Raw genomic sequence first — 17,239 nt, forward strand, 5'->3', positions numbered from 1 at the left:
GCGGTTACAAGCTCTCGGGGACCATGGCGGAGCTGCACACTGTCGTGCAAAAGATGGGAGAGACGCTGCGGAGCTTCGTCAACCGCTTCTCCAGTCTCTCCTACTCCATCCCGGAGGCGGAGGCTGCCGCCATCGTCAACACCTTCGCCATCAACGTCCGCGACCCCAAGATGCACGAGAAGCTGAGCACGCATCGGATCCGGACGACGCAGGATCTTTACGCCCTGGCGCACAAGTGCGGCATGGCCGAGGAAGGGCGCTTAGTGCCCGAACTTGCGGCTAAAGCCGCCACGAGCCCAGGAGAGGGTTCGCAGAAGAAGGGTTCCCGCAAGCGCAGCGGGAAGCAAGTCCTCGCTGCGGAGTCGGGGGCTGCTGCTGCGAGGCCTGCAAAGAAGGCCTCGCCCGGTGGCGGGTCTGGCGGCAAGCAGGGCGACGCACCCTGCTGCCCCATCCACGCCAATTCCACCCACGACGCGCAGGACTGCCGCATCCTGCAGGGAATCAAGCAGCGGCGCGAACAACACCACGAGGAGCGCCGAGTAGCCGGTGCCTGCTTCAACCGCGGGGACATCGGGCATGTCTCCCGAGATTGCCCGAACGACCCCAGGGCGGGGCCGAGGCCTGCCGGCGTCGGCAGGGAGGAAGCCCAGGGAGGGCGCGGCCAGGCCCGCGTTGGCAGGGATCGCCCTCCCCGGGGACGGAACAGGGCTCGTGCTGAGGAGCAGCGCGAGTCTGACTGCACTGGCGGCGACGAGCCGGGCTTCCAGGAGCCCCGCGACGTCGCCTGCATCCATGGGGGAGCTTACGCTCTCCCATCTCATGCCGCGGTGAAGCGCCTCACCCGCGACGTGTGCGCGTTGTTGCCGGACGCAGAGCCACAGCAGCCGCTGAGGTGGTCGCACGTGCCGATCACCTTCAGCACCGACGATCACCCAGCACGGCAGCTGGGTTCCGGGGTCATACCCTTCGTGGTCTTACCGATCATCAGCAACATGACGGTGACCAAGGTGCTGGTGGACAATGGAGCGGGGTTAAACCTCCTATCCGCCAGGTTGGTGGAGAAACTCCAGCTGCCGGTGAAGCAGCTGAAACCCACTGACCCGTTTAGGGGAGTGAACCCCGGGATCGTGCGCCCCATGGGGCGCATCACGCTGCCGGTGACCTTCGGGTCCCGGGAAGCGTTTTGGACCGAGCACATAGTGTTCGACGTGGCGCACACCCCGTTGCCCTACAACCGGATCCTTGGTCGGCCAGCGCTGATCAAGTTCATGGCGGCTACGCATTGCGCCTACGGTGTGATGAAGATGCCGTCCGTGTACGGAGTCCTGTCCATCAGGTGCGACCTCAAGGACGCGGCCTGGTGCGTTGGCGAGGTCATCAGGGCCGCCGCCGCAGCCGACGCCGGTGACGAGGATGTTGCCGGAGACGAAGGCTTGCCGGGTGACGGCCCGGCAATGAAGAAGGCCCACGCTACCCCGCAAGAGCTTTCCGGGGGAAGCGCAGGCTCGAGCTCGTGCCCCGGCAAGGGCCAGAAGCTCCGGGAGGAGGCCACCAAGGTGAAGAAGCTGCCCCTCCAAGCCGGCAACAAGAAGCGCACCGTCACCGTCGGTGCGAACCTTACTACTGAATAGGAAAGCGCCATCAACACTTTCCTCCGGGAGAATGCCGACGTGTTCGCTTGGGAGCCGTCGGACCTTCCCGGAGTCCCTAGGGAGGTGATTGAGCATTGACTCGCCGTGCGCTCAGACGTCCGCCCTCGCTCTTGCTGGCCGCCGGTTTCTTCAGGGCCTTCCCTTCCTTTCCCTTCCTTGTGGTGGGGGCGCCATGGGGAGCGAGGGCGGAGGCTAGTAGAGCTTTTGGGCGCAAGATGCAAAAAGTTGGAGGAAGAAGGCTTGGGGGCTAAGTGTTTCCCCCTCAGCGCAGCAGTAAAAACTTTATAACACTCCGTCGCTTGGTAACGGCCGGTTCCGCACCCTACGGGTGCGTTGGGATAATTACCAATCAGGAGGGTAATGCGAAGAGTGGCCTTAACTTCCCCGTTTAAAGGGGAGGTTACGGTGAAAATCTCGCACCCACTACTCCATCCGTAACGGCGGGGTATGTGGGACGGCGAAGAGACGCCGGCCCGAGGCAAGTCGGACCCACGCGTCAGTTGGGGTGTAGCCCGGCAACCGACCAGGGAAGGGTTCGCCTAGGAACGGGTGTTGCCAGCCCACACCCGGGGTACCACCACTGCACGACGCGTGGGTCGCATCGCTGAGTTTCCGGGAGGGCCTCACCCCGGGCGGCAATGTGCAGGCTGCCCGGCAAGCTACCAGCCCGGAAGAGCTAGCGGGGCTTCGGGGGATGATCCTGCCTGGGCACCTCCCGGGAAGGCACTTGCCGGGAGGAGATGTTCCCGGGCGCAGGGTCCCGCCGCGAGGGCGGGGCCGAGCAAGCAAAGCAGAGGCGCCACGTGGGCGCGCGATAGGCGCCCAGTGTGCAGTTTTGTTAGGGCAAGGAGTGAGGCACACGGCGCATTTAATGAGCAGACAGGAAGGGCGTTACCCGTCTAGTCAGGCGAACAGTGGCTGTCCAGTCCTATTTTTTAGGCCCTAGACCCCTAGCCGCGGGGATGGCGCTCATGCATGCATGCCAGCGCACCGAGGAGGAGCTGCCCACGGTCCGTGCTCGCCATTTGTAAACCATGGACCGTGACACCTGTGGTATTCCTTTGGCTATAAAAGGAGGACCCCCGCCAACGGTCAAAGGGTGGGTTTTTCGTTCGTTCGCTTTCGGGTCGGTTCGTTTCGCTCGGGTTGGTTCGTTTGCTGAGCCAACTCATAGGGCAACACTGGCAATAGCCCGAGGTAGGAAAGAACACTTAGCCAAAAAGAGACCACCCGGGGGCTTCCCCCGGCAACCTGTAAACAGCCGATTTCACAGTAATACAAGCTCAGACAAGCAGGACGTAGGGTTTTACACCGCGAGGTGGCCCGAACCTGGGTAAAAAGTATGTGCATGTGTTCTTGGTGTATTCTTACGCTTCGCATCGGTCCCGCCGGCGATCGCCGGAGCGATCCTCGTAGCCCACTGCCGAACCTAAAAAGGGGGTACCCGCGCATCCCCGGTGTCGGAGCCCCGTGCGACCACAACGAGTATTAGATTTTAACTAGAGATAATCACGGTTACAAACCAAACACACATCTAAAGGCTTTATAGTGGCAGAAAAAAAAACGTATTTTTTTGTGCATTCCAAGTCACTTATAAAAGACCAAAAAACATTTCCTACGATAACCATAGTCTAGTAATCTTTGATAAAACTAAAAGTCATGTCAAAAAAATTCGACATAAATGCTAGATCCATATCTTGATATCTCTTCATGTCTCTGGTGATGAAATTGCAGAAGACCAAACCTGAAGAAGACCAAACCTGAACAGACTTGACTAACCTCATAGATTTTGAATAGCCGCATGAGTCGCTCACTCCAAACGATGAGAACCTAAGATCGTCGAACGTGATGGCGGAGGGCACACGCTTGCAAGACAGGTTGTCGAACCGCTGATTCGTTGCCGAACCGATGAGAAAGACAACCAAAATAACGAAAATACAAACCGCGAGATTCACAAGCTCCGTGGTGTAAATCGTGTTTACTACGTCAGGACGGGGATGCGGCCGAGATACCATTATTCTATACGTCGTCGGCTCCACCGCTAGGACAGCTCCATAAGGACACAAAACTTCACAAAAAAATGTACGCAAACTACTTGTCAGACGTTGATCCGTGGCTCCAATCGTTTCCAAGTTGACGGTACCAAGTTGACGGTGGGAGACGAGGCAGGGAAAAAAAATCGCACATATTTCTTAACTAAAACTAAAAGAATGCAATCGCTGTCTTTTAAATCAGTAACCATATAATCATAGCCAATATTAATACCAACCAAGCATGCTGCCTTTAATCAATCAAGTATCAACTGTCCTAAGTGATGTTAACGGACGCCCTCCTCCCTCGTGGCGGACAATAATGATCAGCGTTGCGTGCACATGAGAGACACTCACACACAGAAACGAGGAGTAGATGCAAGAAAAAAAAGAAAGAAAGAAAACAAGACCAAGAAGATGCAGACGAAAAGCGCCGGAAAGCAACAACACGCCTCTTCCCCCCACCCCAAATCTCGTAGTTAATGGCGGCCGCTTCTACCGTAGTAGCACTAGTAGCCTGCCTAATGGCGTAGTAGCTAAGTCGCAGTCGCAAGCAAAGGCAAGCCCCGGCCGGAGGTCGCTGCTGGGTGGCTGCAACCAGAAAGATTTAGCATCTCTGGAGATTTTGTTGTCGTCGTCGGTGGCCGTGGCGGTGGTGGTTCTTCTCTTCCCTGGCTATCGTTTTCTGCTGCGGTTGGAGGGAGAGAGGGAGAGAGGAAAAGGACTGCGAGGGAGCTCGTCGTTGCAAGGTTAGTTTGCTCAGCTTCTTTGTTTCGATCTGGGCGTGGGGGTTGCCGGCGATGGGGTTTGGCCGATCTCGCCGGTGCGGGGCACGGTTGGGTTTCTTGGCTCCGGCGCTTCTCCTCCGTGGATTTGGTCGCTGATTGGATGCGGTTTGGTTGTTAGCCAGTTGCGAAATACTCGGGTTTATATCATTTTATGCGCTCCTTTTGTTTTTGTTCTGCGTGTGTTAAATCATGTTTCTGGATTTGTTTGTTCTTCTTCTTCCCCTTGGATGCCTTTTTTTTTTCTAAGATTTCCTGAGGCATTGCATTGATTGGGCGAGCTGAATCAGCTGCTCTTTGCCGTCCTTGGGTGGTTCATTGCCCCCACTGCTCTCCTGTACCAGTCAATCCTCTCGAGGACCGCAGTGATCCCGTTCGTATCATTGCCACCGGGAGCGCCAACATTTGGTTAAATTGATCCCCATTTGATCCGAGACTTTCTTGCTCCTCTGCAGGACTGGGAGTACGGCGGTGGTTATTTATTGGAGGCGTCTTATCTGCTGCAGCAAGAGGAGGATATCAAGGCTTTCAGAGGGCTGACGAGATAGTATGGGCAGAAGCTATTCCCAGTTCTGAACATAGCTTCATAGCCTTCTTGATTGGTGCATTCATATCTGAGGTATGTGTTTCTTGGTGTCACTGTTAAATGTTCTGTTTATGATGAGCATGTTACGCCTTATGAACCTGCTTCTAATGGTGAATGTAAGTTTACTGTATGCATCTTTGATTCTTGAGGTGGATGCAGGCATGTACAAGAACCAGCTGCAGGAGCTTGCTCAGAGGAGCTGCTTCAACCTGCCTTCCTACGCTTGCATCCGCGAGGGACCGGATCATGCACCACGGTTTAAGGCTACAGTTAATTTCAATGGCGAATCGTTCGAGAGCCCGACATTCTGTTCCACCTTGCGGCAGGCAGAGCACGCGGCAGCTGAGGTGGCGCTCAATGAATTGTCAAAGAGGGGGCCTTCATCATCACTTGCTGCAAAAGTCCTGGTCAGTTTTGTTGGCACCCCTAGAAATTGCTTCTCATATGCACTTTGATCTGCAAATCAGCTATGTCTTTTGCGTGGAGAGTATCTTGATGCTCACACTAGAGCTCTATAACTTCTGTATTTAATTAGACATGTAGGATATTTTTATCTTTCACTGACAATTTTTTTTTGATAAATGATTTTACATAAACCAGGTGTCATGTTACAACTCATAAGTATCAAACAAGATGCTTGTTAGTATTGTCATTCAAAGTAACCTTCCAATCTTTTTCCCTCTTTAGGGCACCGAAAGGTGAACTAGCACACATTAGCTGTTATTTATTATGGGAGCCAAGTTGTTGAGCTAATTTTAATGTGGACAGAGACAAATAAAAATTGTAGCGACATTTTCGAATACTTAATATGCAACTGACAGGCATTATATGCATCTCCGCTTATTATTTTTTTCCTGCAAAAAGTGCTCGTGTAATTCTTACGCTTCATTTCACATGCCATACTTGCTTAATCTGCTGTCACAACTTTAAAACTTCCCATCTGCAATTTTGTACAATTCATAGTAGTTATTAATGCCGATGGGCGATTGTAAATGCACTTGATATAGTAGCAAGCCACCCTTTACTTTCAGTCAAAAGAACAATAAATTTCATCTGTACCGTGGATCTATCTAAGATACTCCTGTGGTAGAGTATATTAAAAGTTCACTGTTCTTGACAATTCCCACTGCAATAAGTCAAAGCAAAGTATTATTGTTAAGGGTGGATTGGTTGGGAAGATTCAATTCTTTTATGATGTCTGATGTTGACTTGCCAGTTGTCCCATTTTGTAGCCTGCTATTGCAGTAAAAACAAATCCAAGTAGATGAGATGTATAAGGTTGTCATGTTCACAGTTTGTATTATATACGCCAAGCTCATTTATGACATCCAGATTCCAGCATTTCAACTGGAGATTATATAAACACTGCTTACCAGTACTTAATTTGCACGTACACTATTTTTATGTTCTGGTTTATACTGCAATTATCATGAGAACATGTTTCACAAGGTAGCCTCAACAAACGTCCTCAAAGTGAGTGGCTAATGATGTTTCACTGCACAGGATGAAACTGGGATCTACAAGAACCTTCTACAAGAAACTGCTCATCGGGCCGGTTTAAAACTGCCTGAGTACACTACTATTAGGTCTGGGCCAGGGCATACACCAATGTTCACGTGCACAGTGGAGTTAGCAGGAAGGATCTTCACTGGTAATCCTGGCAAGACCAAGAAACAAGCTCAAAAAAATGCTGCTATGGCTGCCTGGTCTGAATTGAAGCAATGTGAGTATTATCTCGCCTTCCGACCACCTTCATTTTTTTATTGTATGATGTCAGCATATCTGCTACTGCTGGTCTTATTAACCTGTTCACACTCCATAGAGCATTGCAACATTTCGTATTAATTGCATCATACTATAATGCCAATTTCTCAGCTTGTTCATTGACCATTATAATTTACTGTGCCTAACAGTGCCTCGAGTTGGTGAGGCAGCGTCTTCTTCTCCATTGGATCATGATGATGAGGAGCAGGAACAGGTCATAGTTGCCCGTACTCTTGAAAGCTTGAACCAGACGAATGAAGGCAAGTCAGCACATCAAAAGGAGAAACAGCAAAGCAATAACCACCCGCCACCCCGAAGATCTCATCCTAAACCATACGTGTCATTTCAGCGGTCACGTTTACAAAATCAGACGTACTCAAATGTTTCACCAGAGCAAGCAATGTACCATTGGCGCCAGGTGCAACCAACACAACAAAAGCCTCATTTTCCAATGGTTCCAGTTATGGGCAATACAAGGTTTCCATCACCACCAACAATGCTCTCCATGTATCCTCCTCCACCTCAAGGGCAGTTCCCTGTGCCAGCTAGCCAAGATAACTTAGCTCTTCTTCCATGCTTTCGTGAAGCTGCTTCTGTCCTTCCACAGTACTTCTCACCTTACCCTGCCTCCTATGTATCAAGGAGTCCATTGCCAGTCACCGTTCACGCAATGCATGGTGAGAGGCAAGGGTGTACTCAAATGGTTGAGCTTCCTGATGCTGTGGTTTTCTCTCGATACGCTGCTTCAGCTTCATCTAGTACTTCAGAAAAGGGTGCTCCAAGTAAGGTTCAAGAACTGCCTGAAAATGGGAAAGATGCATATACTGAGAGTAGTGCCGCACCCGAGGAAGAGAATAGAGCTCCTCAGACTTCCTCGAGCTCCACATCACGTTCAGTATCGCAGAAGTTGGAACCAAATAAAAGCAAAGAGTCAAATAAGCCCACAGAACAGCCACCAAAGTCATCATCGACTCGGGTTAGTTCATCTGTTGTACAAAGACCTATCCAGCGAGAGTGTTATCCTAGTTCCATTCAGCACGTCGAGCCTATCCACAGAAGTAATCTTCCGTTCAGCATGGCGACATCACCTGAGTTATGGTCTCCACACATGCAGGCTCCAGCAACTCCAATGAATACATCAGGTTCGTTCTACGAGCAGCGGCCTCATTGGTATGCGGCTCCGGTTACAGTCAGAACTGCCATCCCTGTGTGCTCAGCTAGGCCAAATGCTGGGAGCTCTAGCGCCGGAGCACAACCTGCTGTTCGGATCCTCTCTAGAAATGAACCTGAAGCTCACAGGAACACGAGAGACACCAGCAAGGCTGCGACAGCGAGTTTGGAACTTAATAAGCTCCATATCTGAGCTGCGATTTTCTGTTTAGTTAGGGCTGAGACTTGGCAGTATATCAGTTTTGGTTGTTTCTGTTCTTATTTTCCTTGGGCTATCTAGATAGATAGAATGAACTCTACAAATAGTTTGAGTGGTCATGCTCAGCCATCTCCAGGCCTGTTAGATGCTATATATACCACTATCTTGTCACGAAAAATGAATGAGAACAATAACATATCCGGTGTTGGAAACTTCGTCGTGTATTTGAGATGACACAAGTCATGCGAATGATTAACTTTTCCTAGAAGATACGAACAGCACGATCAAAACCTGGAGACTTGTGATTATTCCTTGTTACTTGGTAAAAATATCACATCTATAAAGTTGTGAAAACTCACGAAGAGAATCTATTACGCAAACATGTCTCTATCCATTCTATCATATGCGTGATTTTTTTGTAATTTTCTAAAGTTTGGAAGACGTGATTTTGCAAAGTTGGATCACATAACTCAGAATAGAAATATAGAATTTTCCTCTGGGTGTGCACCTTTGTGACAGTTGATTGTTGGACACTATGCATTGGCCAGGTGCCAGGATCCTCGGCAGTGTCAATGAACAAGCAAAAGTGCACTCTAGTCACTGGAAATTTAGATAGATCAATAATCTAACACATCCTTCATATACATTCGGTGGCTTTTTAACAGGTACAAAGTTAACCATGTCACTGGAACCTAAATAATTTAGAATTCAGAACTACAAAGTTTCCTTAGTTCAAACTTGAGGTGGTACAACGCGCTGGATAAGATGATGGGGGCACGACTGGGTCTGGGGCTTCGGTTTGTTGCCAGCCTCCAAATGAGTTTGCTCCCCTGGAACAACTTATCACCGCCGCCTTCTCCTTGACTGTGACAAATTAACAAGCAGCAGCAGCGAGTGAGTTCCTGATTTAGTCAAATAACTACGGCATCCAGTAAAAGTGGGAAGAACAAGGTAGCTTATGATCACTTACAGAGGCTGCACTGCCATCTCGGCGACCCCTCTTGGAAGTGCTCTGGATGGGAGAGTCAAATTCTGCACCACTTGTCGAAGCACGCTTTGATGATGATGCCATGTTCTGCAAGTAACAAAAGAAAAGGAAATGAAGTTGAAGATTAGCAAAAATTGCGTGACGACGGCTCTTCTTGATGAAATGTGCATGCACTTCCTTCTCAAGGGAGTTAAGGATAAACCAGAGCAAGGGGATGTTTGACACCAGTGCAAAATCAGTTTTGGAAGGGAAGGAAGTGGGTAGGAGAACAGTAACCAACCTTCTTTTCTTTCCTGGACTGTCTCTCATGCTCATCATACTCTTGGTTCTCCTTCTCCACTAGACGAATGAGAGTGTCGCACCTTCTAGACAGCTCATGGGCAGTTCTGGACTTCACAAACCAATCAAAACGGAACAAGGGAGACATGCGGAAGGCCGTCTTCAGTTCTTCCCAGTTTCCATAGCCGAGTTTGTGCACCATGCATAACTGTAAAGCAGGAGCAGCTCATTAATCATGTCGAACGGTTCAATTATTTGATAAGAATTGTGGCACTGCATACCATGAAACGGTCACATTCTTCGTTGTACAACTTCCCTTTGTTCTGGCCATACTGAATTTTTAACTCCAACCATGGGTTCTTGTAGCGGTCCAACTTTTTCGCAATGGATTTCATAATCTCATCCTTACGAGAGATCCTTGATTCTCCTCTCTCGATGTTCTTGATAATTCGGTCATAATCTGGTGCAATAAAGAAGACACCATAGGTAAGGAAACCCTTGAGAGGACGAAGTAGGAATGAATTTACTAATATATACAAAAAGAACAAGAAAAATGGTAAGAACAAAAAATGGTGAAATGCAAAAGGTTCATGCATATACCATTCAATTCTGTGTATCTTTCCTTGAAAACTTCAGCATACCGCTGAACTTCCTCCTCTGTTTTCCCCTCCATTTCAGAGGATATATTCTTTATGTCGTCACGGCCATATTTCTCACAAGCTCGAATGAATGTGTTGAAGTCCCTCCTCGTCCATGTTGAAAAACCCTAAAATTTTCACAGCAAAAGATAAAAAAAATTTGAAGGGAAAACAAGGTCCAAATGAAGACTTTGGTATATCCAAACCTCTTCGAGTAGCTGCTCCTTCTCTTCTTGCTCCTCCTCATTCAGAGGTTCCAGTTGATCTAAATAAATAAATAAATAGATAAATAAATAAATACAACCATGAGCACAATCAGATACTTGTTGCAGTGCAAGTAGATATATAAAAGACTTGGTAATACCTTCATCATCACCATCACCGATTGTATCTTTTTTCTGATTCGCTTGCTGATAAAATTTTCAAAGGTAAACATTAGGATCAAGGTGGGATTTATTTTATTTTATCTTCAAAATATTTTTTTGCAACACTCCTATGAGTATCCCCAAGTACTGGCACATTGGGTATACATCAGTTTCATGGAGTATCAGGGTAAGAGGTAAGATATACCCATTACTCTTTTAGCACTGAGAAAACTAATATTTCTACAGGTTGTACATGACAATGAAAAAGCTATATTGAAATTGAAAATAAAACATGGAAGAAAATATATGGTATAGGTTAGCACATACTTCTCAAATAAGTACAAGAAAACAAATTATGACTTGTGAGTTATGAACAAAGTCTGGACAAGCACATCGATGTAGGTGAATCTGAAAGCACAGCTCTACTTGAGAAATTACCACAAGATGTTTGACTTCCTTTTCATACAATTCATTTAGCCTTTGGGTGTTGAAGAACTGGAAATCATGCCTGACATAGACAAAATCAATAGGAGATGAGAACACCATATTTGTCACCACCACCAAGACAAATAATTTGAAAATTAGACTTAATTAATAGAAAATGAGTAACTAAAAAGGCATACAAGTTTGGCATTCGGGGAATTCTTGGTTCCCTAGGTTTTGCTGGTGCACCTTGACGAAGCGCTTGCTTAAAATATTCAGACTCAGAGTAGCTACAGAAAACCAACATTGGTGTCATCAAAATTAAATAAGTAAAATTTACTATAACAAAGAGACATCAAACATACTTCCGCTTCCTTTCTCGTCTAGGAGGTTCTATCCAGTTATCGCTCACTAGCTTTTTGAAGTCAGGCTTGTCTTCATCCTTCAGAAAATCAGAGATTATATTACCATTTTTTTTGGCTAAATATGATCAAATACTGTAACAATATCAAGTGGATAACTGAACTGAAACTTCAGATATGTGGTACAGCATGAACATGACACTGACTCGTTACCTTTTCGTCATCAAAATCGTACAGTTCAGCAGCTGCATACAGAAACAACATGAATGAGCTGAATTACAATACAACGCAGGATCATAGCCATGGGGAAAAGGAGGGAGGTCATACTGTCATCCATTTTAAACTTGATGGCATCTTCTGTGAATTTCTTCATTTTTGCATCAAGCTGTGCTGTTGCCTCTTCTCCTCTAGCGATAATGCGGTCAATATCTTCATCTGTTATTGTGCTATCCTTGGAACTGAATACCATTTCAGCACCAAACCTCACCATTTGCAACAGCTCATCCTTATTGACAGCTAATAAAGAACACAACAACAGAAAGATTATTAATACTTGTTCCACTTTAACAAAAGAATCTTAGCATTACATTCAAACAGAAGAAAAGGAAGCAACCTTTCTGTTCTGCCAATCGACCTTGCTGTATAACCAAAGCATCTAAAGCAAGCTTCTTATACGCTCTCTCGATTACCTTTTCCTCAATAGTATACTGCAATGTCACATTTTCTGTAAGATGCAAAAAAAGGAGACACTGCTAACCTTCTGTTTTCAAATATAATTAAAACCTCAGTGCAAAAACGGAAGACTTGAACTTCTTTCTTTTGGCCAATTCTATGTGCACGATCTTGAGCTTGTAAATCCACTTGAGGATTCCTGAAAAAACAGAAAATATAACCCCAAACTCCAAGGTTACACAAATAATAATTTAAAAACAAGATTAAATGAGAAGACCATACCAGTCACTATCATAAAGAACCACAATGTCAGCAGTGGCGAGATTGATCCCAAGACCACCTGCCCTAGTTGAAAGCAAGAAAACAAATTTTTCACTCCCAGGCTTGTTGAAAGCTTCAATGGAAGCGTCACGGTCATCGCCACCAGTATTCCCATCAATCCGGCAATACTGATACCCTCTATACATCAGATAATCTTCCAAGATATCCAAAAGCCGGGTCATCTGCAGGATATGTAATTGTGTCAAATACTCAGGTGGAAGGAAAATACAGGTAATTAGGGTAGTGGATATGCCCCAAACTCCTTAAAATATGAGCAGAAGCACCAAAAATCAAAAAAGCAGTCACAGCTCATGATATCAGATCATTATCACAGTCCTGATGCTGTATGAAGCAGCCAAAGCTAGGCGCCGGAGAAAAATAAAGAGAAATGTACCTGGGAGAATATTAGTACTCTGGAGTCACGGGCCTTTAGCTTGGGAAGCAATTTATCTAACAGAACCATTTTTCCTGTACAACGCATCAACAGTGTGAGCTATGTGCAGTAGTACTAGTGGTATGGCCGACAAATTATGACAAATAATATAACAAAGAATACCTGCATTCTCAATCAGATGGTCCCCAGTTGTATAAGGTGGGCCAGGCTCAGCGCCTTGGAATAAGTATGGATGGTTGCAGCACTTGCGAAGTTGCATGGCGATGTTAAGAAGACGCTTGCGCTCGCCGCCAGCATTAATAACTTCCAGATCCTTCTGAAGCAGAGCACGGTAATATTGTTTTTGCATCTCAGACATTCCAACTTTAAGTATAGTCTCCTTCTTTGGAGGTAAACCTTTCTCAACATCAGATTTAAGCCTCCGAAGGAGAAATGGACGTAAAACCTTGAAAACGACACATCAAATGAATTATGCCAGGAAAAAACCACACGCTGTCATTTCAATTGAGAAGATAAACATTTCTCTCAAAAAGCTGAAAACATAAATTTGTAAATATTCTATCTGTTACCTTATGAAGCTGCTGAACAACCTCGTGTTGATCATTCTCCCCTGAGATTTGGAACCATTCATCAAAAGTCTCTGCAGAGCTAAATATTTCTGGCAACAAGAAGTTGAGAAGAGACCAAAGCTCATGAAGATTATTCTGCAGCATAATCATGAAATCAGTGATAGTGAAATAGGATGGTACCTTGAACTAGAATACACGTAAAGTAAAACAATCGCCATAATTTGAAGTACAGAATTCAGATAGCACCAAGAATATAATAAGATTTTATGCTGATATACTCATATACCTGTAGTGGGGTGCCTGTAATGAGCAGACGGTAATTGGTACTGAAAAGCCTCATAGTCTTAGAGAGAAGGGAGTTCTCATTTTTTATTCGATGAGCTTCATCAATAATAATGTAGCGCCAGCTAAAACGCCTCAATGCAGTTTTTTCTTTTATTGCCATCTCAAAACTAGTAACGCAGACATCGAACTTCCCTGGAGCTAACAAATTTTCCCGTATATGATTCTGGCCAAATAGAGCAAACATGTTAGTAATGTTCCGCAAGAAGTTCATAACAACTGAGATAGTTTGGGACTTGCCCTTTCTTCTGGGTTTCCTAAGAACTTGACGGCACGCAGAATTGGGCAAAAACGTGCGATTTCCTTCATCCAGTTGCCAAGAGTAGACTTCGGTGCAACTACCATGTGAGGACCAGTTATTCCTCTGAACTCATGCAGATATCCAAGCAGTGAGATAGTTTGGAGAGTTTTTCCAAGACCCTAAATGAAAAGGTGTGGTGCCAAATACGAGCTTATGAAGGTGAATTAAGCATAATCATATTAGGCAGAAAATATGAAGAGTATTTACAAAAGGCAAGGTGAGCACAAGACATACCATCTCATCAGCCAATATCCCATTGATTCCGTTTTCATACAAACGTATGAGCCAATTTAGTCCAGCCAACTGGTAATCTCTCATCTTCCCATTTATGCCTGCCATTAGAACAAATGAGAATATCAGTTGACATACAAATAAGAAAAGTTTATGCTGAAACCATAGATGAGGCATTTTTTGTGAAGTTTAGATAGGAAAGAAAGATATCAGCAATACTGAAACATGAATACTGGCAATCAATTCTACCAAAACAGTTGCAAAAATGACAGTCAATTTGGACATGACCACTGGTGTTCGATGCTGGCAACAATGCACACATATTCCAAAACAAAACAAAACAGAAGAACCACGACTTGAGCTAGCACAATGCACGTAACTTTCACAAAGCCCATTCAGGGACTTTCACAATGACTTGGGCCAAATCAGACACCTGAATTTGAGTATTCCAAAACCTGTGTCCATGCCCAAGTAAAAGAAATTCCAAAAGAAATTGCGAATTGAATATCTGAATCCAAGTTGGATTACAACCAGTCCATGTCCGAGTAAAACTGCCAAGAACATACGTTGCACACCTTCTACGGTTGGTGACTAACTGACTACGACAGCTAGACCCTATGTCCTAATCACTGCTGCTGACTCTGCTCAGCAATTAATGGGTAGATACTACATCTCTTTTGTGCCAGTAGAATACCAAGAGTTGTTCTGAAGCGGAAGCGTGGGTTCACAATAAGAGTGATAGACATTAACGTATCAAGACCACGGGATACAGAAATATAACTTACTGCAACTCTCTTGCAACAGCTTACATTAGAAAAAAATAATTAAAAACCTATACCAAAACTAGCTGGTTAAAACTCTGCAGACCATCCAGATGGACCAGATCTCTCAAGTATGGACACAGACAAGGCAAAAGAACTAAATAAAAATGTAGTAGAAAATGTTAGTTAATTCATCGGTGTAGCAGTGCGAATAAAACGAGCAAACCTGGCTGTATCATTTGCCATGGAACGAGTGAACCTTCCAGGGTAAATAAATGGTGATCTTTACATCACCGGCATATAAACTGGCAAGTGAAATGAAAGATTCAATATAATCATCAAGCAAAGGCTCACATGATGGTTGTGCAAGCAGGCGTGTTCCTCCTGCGCTATCAAGGCCATCTTCCTCCTTGAGGTATTCTTCATCTTCCTCCTCCTCTGTCACCTTTGATGCATGACGGCCCCTATAGGTTCTGACCACATTAGCAAAAAAAAGAGAAGGCACACAAAGGACAGCAAACTACATGGCAAAGTAAGCAAACAATTAACTTGATGTTGTGGGAGAAGAGCTAAAATGTTGTATAGTAAGTAGCAGCACAATATAACAATTAGGATTCGAAGACCGAAAAAAGGTAGTACATATGCACATGCAATAAAGATTTTATTAGAAGTGCTGTAACAGAGCATTACCATTTGCCAGTCCACTTCTTTTAATGGTAATTAGGAGCTTTTATCAGATTCAAAAGAACAAATATTTACCTTCCGCGGGTCTTCTTCTCGGCAGACTGGCTTCCTTTCGCAAAATGAGCAAATATTTCAGTCTGCTGCAAGAGGTATTTCAGCCGTCCCTTCCCCTTCTTGTTCTGTTCAAACATGAATATACAACAACCATGAACAATTCGCAAAATGAGAAATTCATGTTCACAGGTTTATCTCTAGAAGACGAAGAACAAGAGAATTGAACATACCATGTCAGCATCAATGGCAGCATTTTGGGTCTCCAGTATTTCCTGGATCTTCTGCTTCTTGAGCTTTTGCATTTCCCTGAGCTTGGCTCGTTCCCGTTTCCCAACCTCAGCATTTCCGGTGGCGCCTTCAGACTGCAATCCAAGATGACAGGCAACACAGCATTAAGTAACAGTAAAACTGCACTCAAGTGCTGGACTGCAACCCAAGATGACAGGCAGCACAGCATTAAGTAACAGTAACAATGTACTCAAGTGCTCCTTTGGCTACTGTGACTATGTAGATTGCCTCAAGAAACTACTTAGATAGAAAAGCTTAAACATTATGCTGAAATCTAGTCTAGACAAGATCCAGAAAACAAACAAGGATATTCAGAAGATGTTCTAAACTACGCACAACATCTTAACGACCAATCAAGGAACAGTTTCCCCAGATAACCAGAACCCATGCATCTACAACCGCTAAATTCCTAGAGCCCAGACGACTAGATCACCGCTACTAACCAAGAAGAGCATAGACATGGATCAAATTTACTTCAAAGTGCCAAAAAAATCACTTCAAGGTAACTAAGCACAGGGGAAAGGAAAACAGCACACAACCCCACGCACCTCGTCGGCGCCTTCCTCTGCGGCCTCCTCCCCAGCGCCGGCGTCGTCGTCGTCGGTAGACTCCGTCTCCTCCGCCCCGCCCGCTCCATCCTCATCCTCGTCCTCGGCGCCGGCGCCCGTGGTGGCGGCCACGATCTCCTCCTCGTCAACCTCCTCCTCCTCGCCACCCCCTTCCGCCTGCTCCCCCTCCTCCTCCTCCTCTTCCTCAGCCTCCTCCTCGCCTCCCCCCGACCCCTCCTCCTCCTCCTGCTCCTGCTCCTCCGCTTCGCCGGAGCTGGAGAGCTCCTCCTCCTCGTCCTCCTCGTACTCCGCCGGCTTCCCCATGGGAGGGCTGGTGGGGTTTCGCGAGATCTCGGGGTGGGGGACTGAGGGCAGGACGGATCGCGCGCCGAATTGGAGCTAGGGCGAGGGGATTTATGGTGCGGGGTTTGCTTGGCCTTTGTCGCTGCGCGGGCGGGGTGTATGAAATGAGATGAAACGGAAGAAAGGGGAAAGAAACTGGAAAGCCGAGTTCAGTTTTGCGGTTTGGTCCCTGGGGAATCGAGTAATTGCTCCCGCCAATGGGCTGCTTTGCTCGTGCTCGGGTGTTTCGGTGGGCTTTGGGCTTGGTGGCTGGGCTACTAGGCCATATATTCTTATCATGTTAGGATGCTAGGGTAGGTTGGAATGTTGATGTTGGATCGATCCTTGGGAGTGGGATGGAATTCTGGGCCTAAACTTCCACTCAATTTAGCCCATGGGCGTTGTGCTGCTTGTTGTCGCTCTCAAAAAAGTTGAGTCTAAATACTGAATCTCTCTTTTCGCTCAAAAAGGAAAATACTGAATCTCTCTAA

The 17,239-nt window shown here is 46.3% G+C and overlaps 2 protein-coding genes across 2 annotated transcripts; one reads left to right on the forward strand and one right to left on the reverse strand.

The window, feature by feature from the left end:
• Nucleotides 1–4,033: 4,033 nt before the first annotated feature.
• LOC100822330 (double-stranded RNA-binding protein 2) lies at nt 4,034–8,454 on the forward strand. Its single transcript, XM_010233393.3, has 5 exons — nt 4,034–4,431; nt 4,923–5,086; nt 5,203–5,460; nt 6,557–6,776; nt 6,967–8,454. The coding sequence occupies exons 1-5, from the start codon at nt 4,059–4,061 to the stop codon at nt 8,178–8,180; spliced, it is 2,229 nt and encodes a 742-aa protein (XP_010231695.1). The 5' UTR covers nt 4,034–4,058; the 3' UTR covers nt 8,181–8,454.
• Nucleotides 8,455–8,709: 255 nt separating this feature from the next.
• On the reverse strand, nt 8,710–16,885 carry LOC100822641 (probable chromatin-remodeling complex ATPase chain). Its single transcript, XM_003568876.4, has 25 exons — nt 16,407–16,885; nt 15,801–15,932; nt 15,592–15,695; nt 15,187–15,296; nt 14,075–14,172; nt 13,780–13,959; nt 13,484–13,705; nt 13,198–13,332; nt 12,791–13,073; nt 12,629–12,702; nt 12,196–12,416; nt 12,025–12,112; nt 11,855–11,948; nt 11,569–11,757; nt 11,455–11,486; nt 11,245–11,321; nt 11,080–11,169; nt 10,895–10,964; nt 10,456–10,501; nt 10,298–10,356; nt 10,054–10,219; nt 9,735–9,913; nt 9,455–9,661; nt 9,157–9,261; nt 8,710–9,050 (listed from the first exon to the last, which is right to left on the reverse strand). The coding sequence occupies exons 1-25, from the start codon at nt 16,728–16,730 to the stop codon at nt 9,030–9,032; spliced, it is 3,306 nt and encodes a 1,101-aa protein (XP_003568924.1). The 5' UTR covers nt 16,731–16,885; the 3' UTR covers nt 8,710–9,029.
• Nucleotides 16,886–17,239: the final 354 nt, after the last annotated feature.

The sequence above is a fragment of the Brachypodium distachyon genome, chromosome 2 (genome assembly GCF_000005505.3).
Source record: "Brachypodium distachyon strain Bd21 chromosome 2, Brachypodium_distachyon_v3.0, whole genome shotgun sequence".
In the NCBI taxonomy this organism is placed as follows: Eukaryota; Viridiplantae; Streptophyta; class Magnoliopsida; order Poales; family Poaceae; genus Brachypodium; species Brachypodium distachyon.

Bases quoted from the DNA above. Each gene is read 5' to 3' on its own strand.
- LOC100822330 (XM_010233393.3), top strand. From the start codon at position 4,059: ATGCAAGAAAAAAAAGAAAGAAAGAAAACAAGACCAAGAAGATGCAGA. The intron at 4,432-4,922 runs GTTAGTTTGCTC...GCTCCTCTGCAG, and splicing joins AGGGAGCTCGTCGTTGCAAG to GACTGGGAGTACGGCGGTGG. The intron at 5,087-5,202 runs GTATGTGTTTCT...TTGATTCTTGAG, and splicing joins TTGGTGCATTCATATCTGAG to GTGGATGCAGGCATGTACAA.
- LOC100822641 (XM_003568876.4), bottom strand. From the start codon at position 16,730: ATGGGGAAGCCGGCGGAGTACGAGGAGGACGAGGAGGAGGAGCTCTCC. The intron at 11,322-11,454 runs GTAACGAGTCAG...GATTTTCTGAAG, and splicing joins ACGATTTTGATGACGAAAAG to GATGAAGACAAGCCTGACTT. The intron at 9,262-9,454 runs GTTGGTTACTGT...TGTTACTTGCAG, and splicing joins AGTCCAGGAAAGAAAAGAAG to AACATGGCATCATCATCAAA.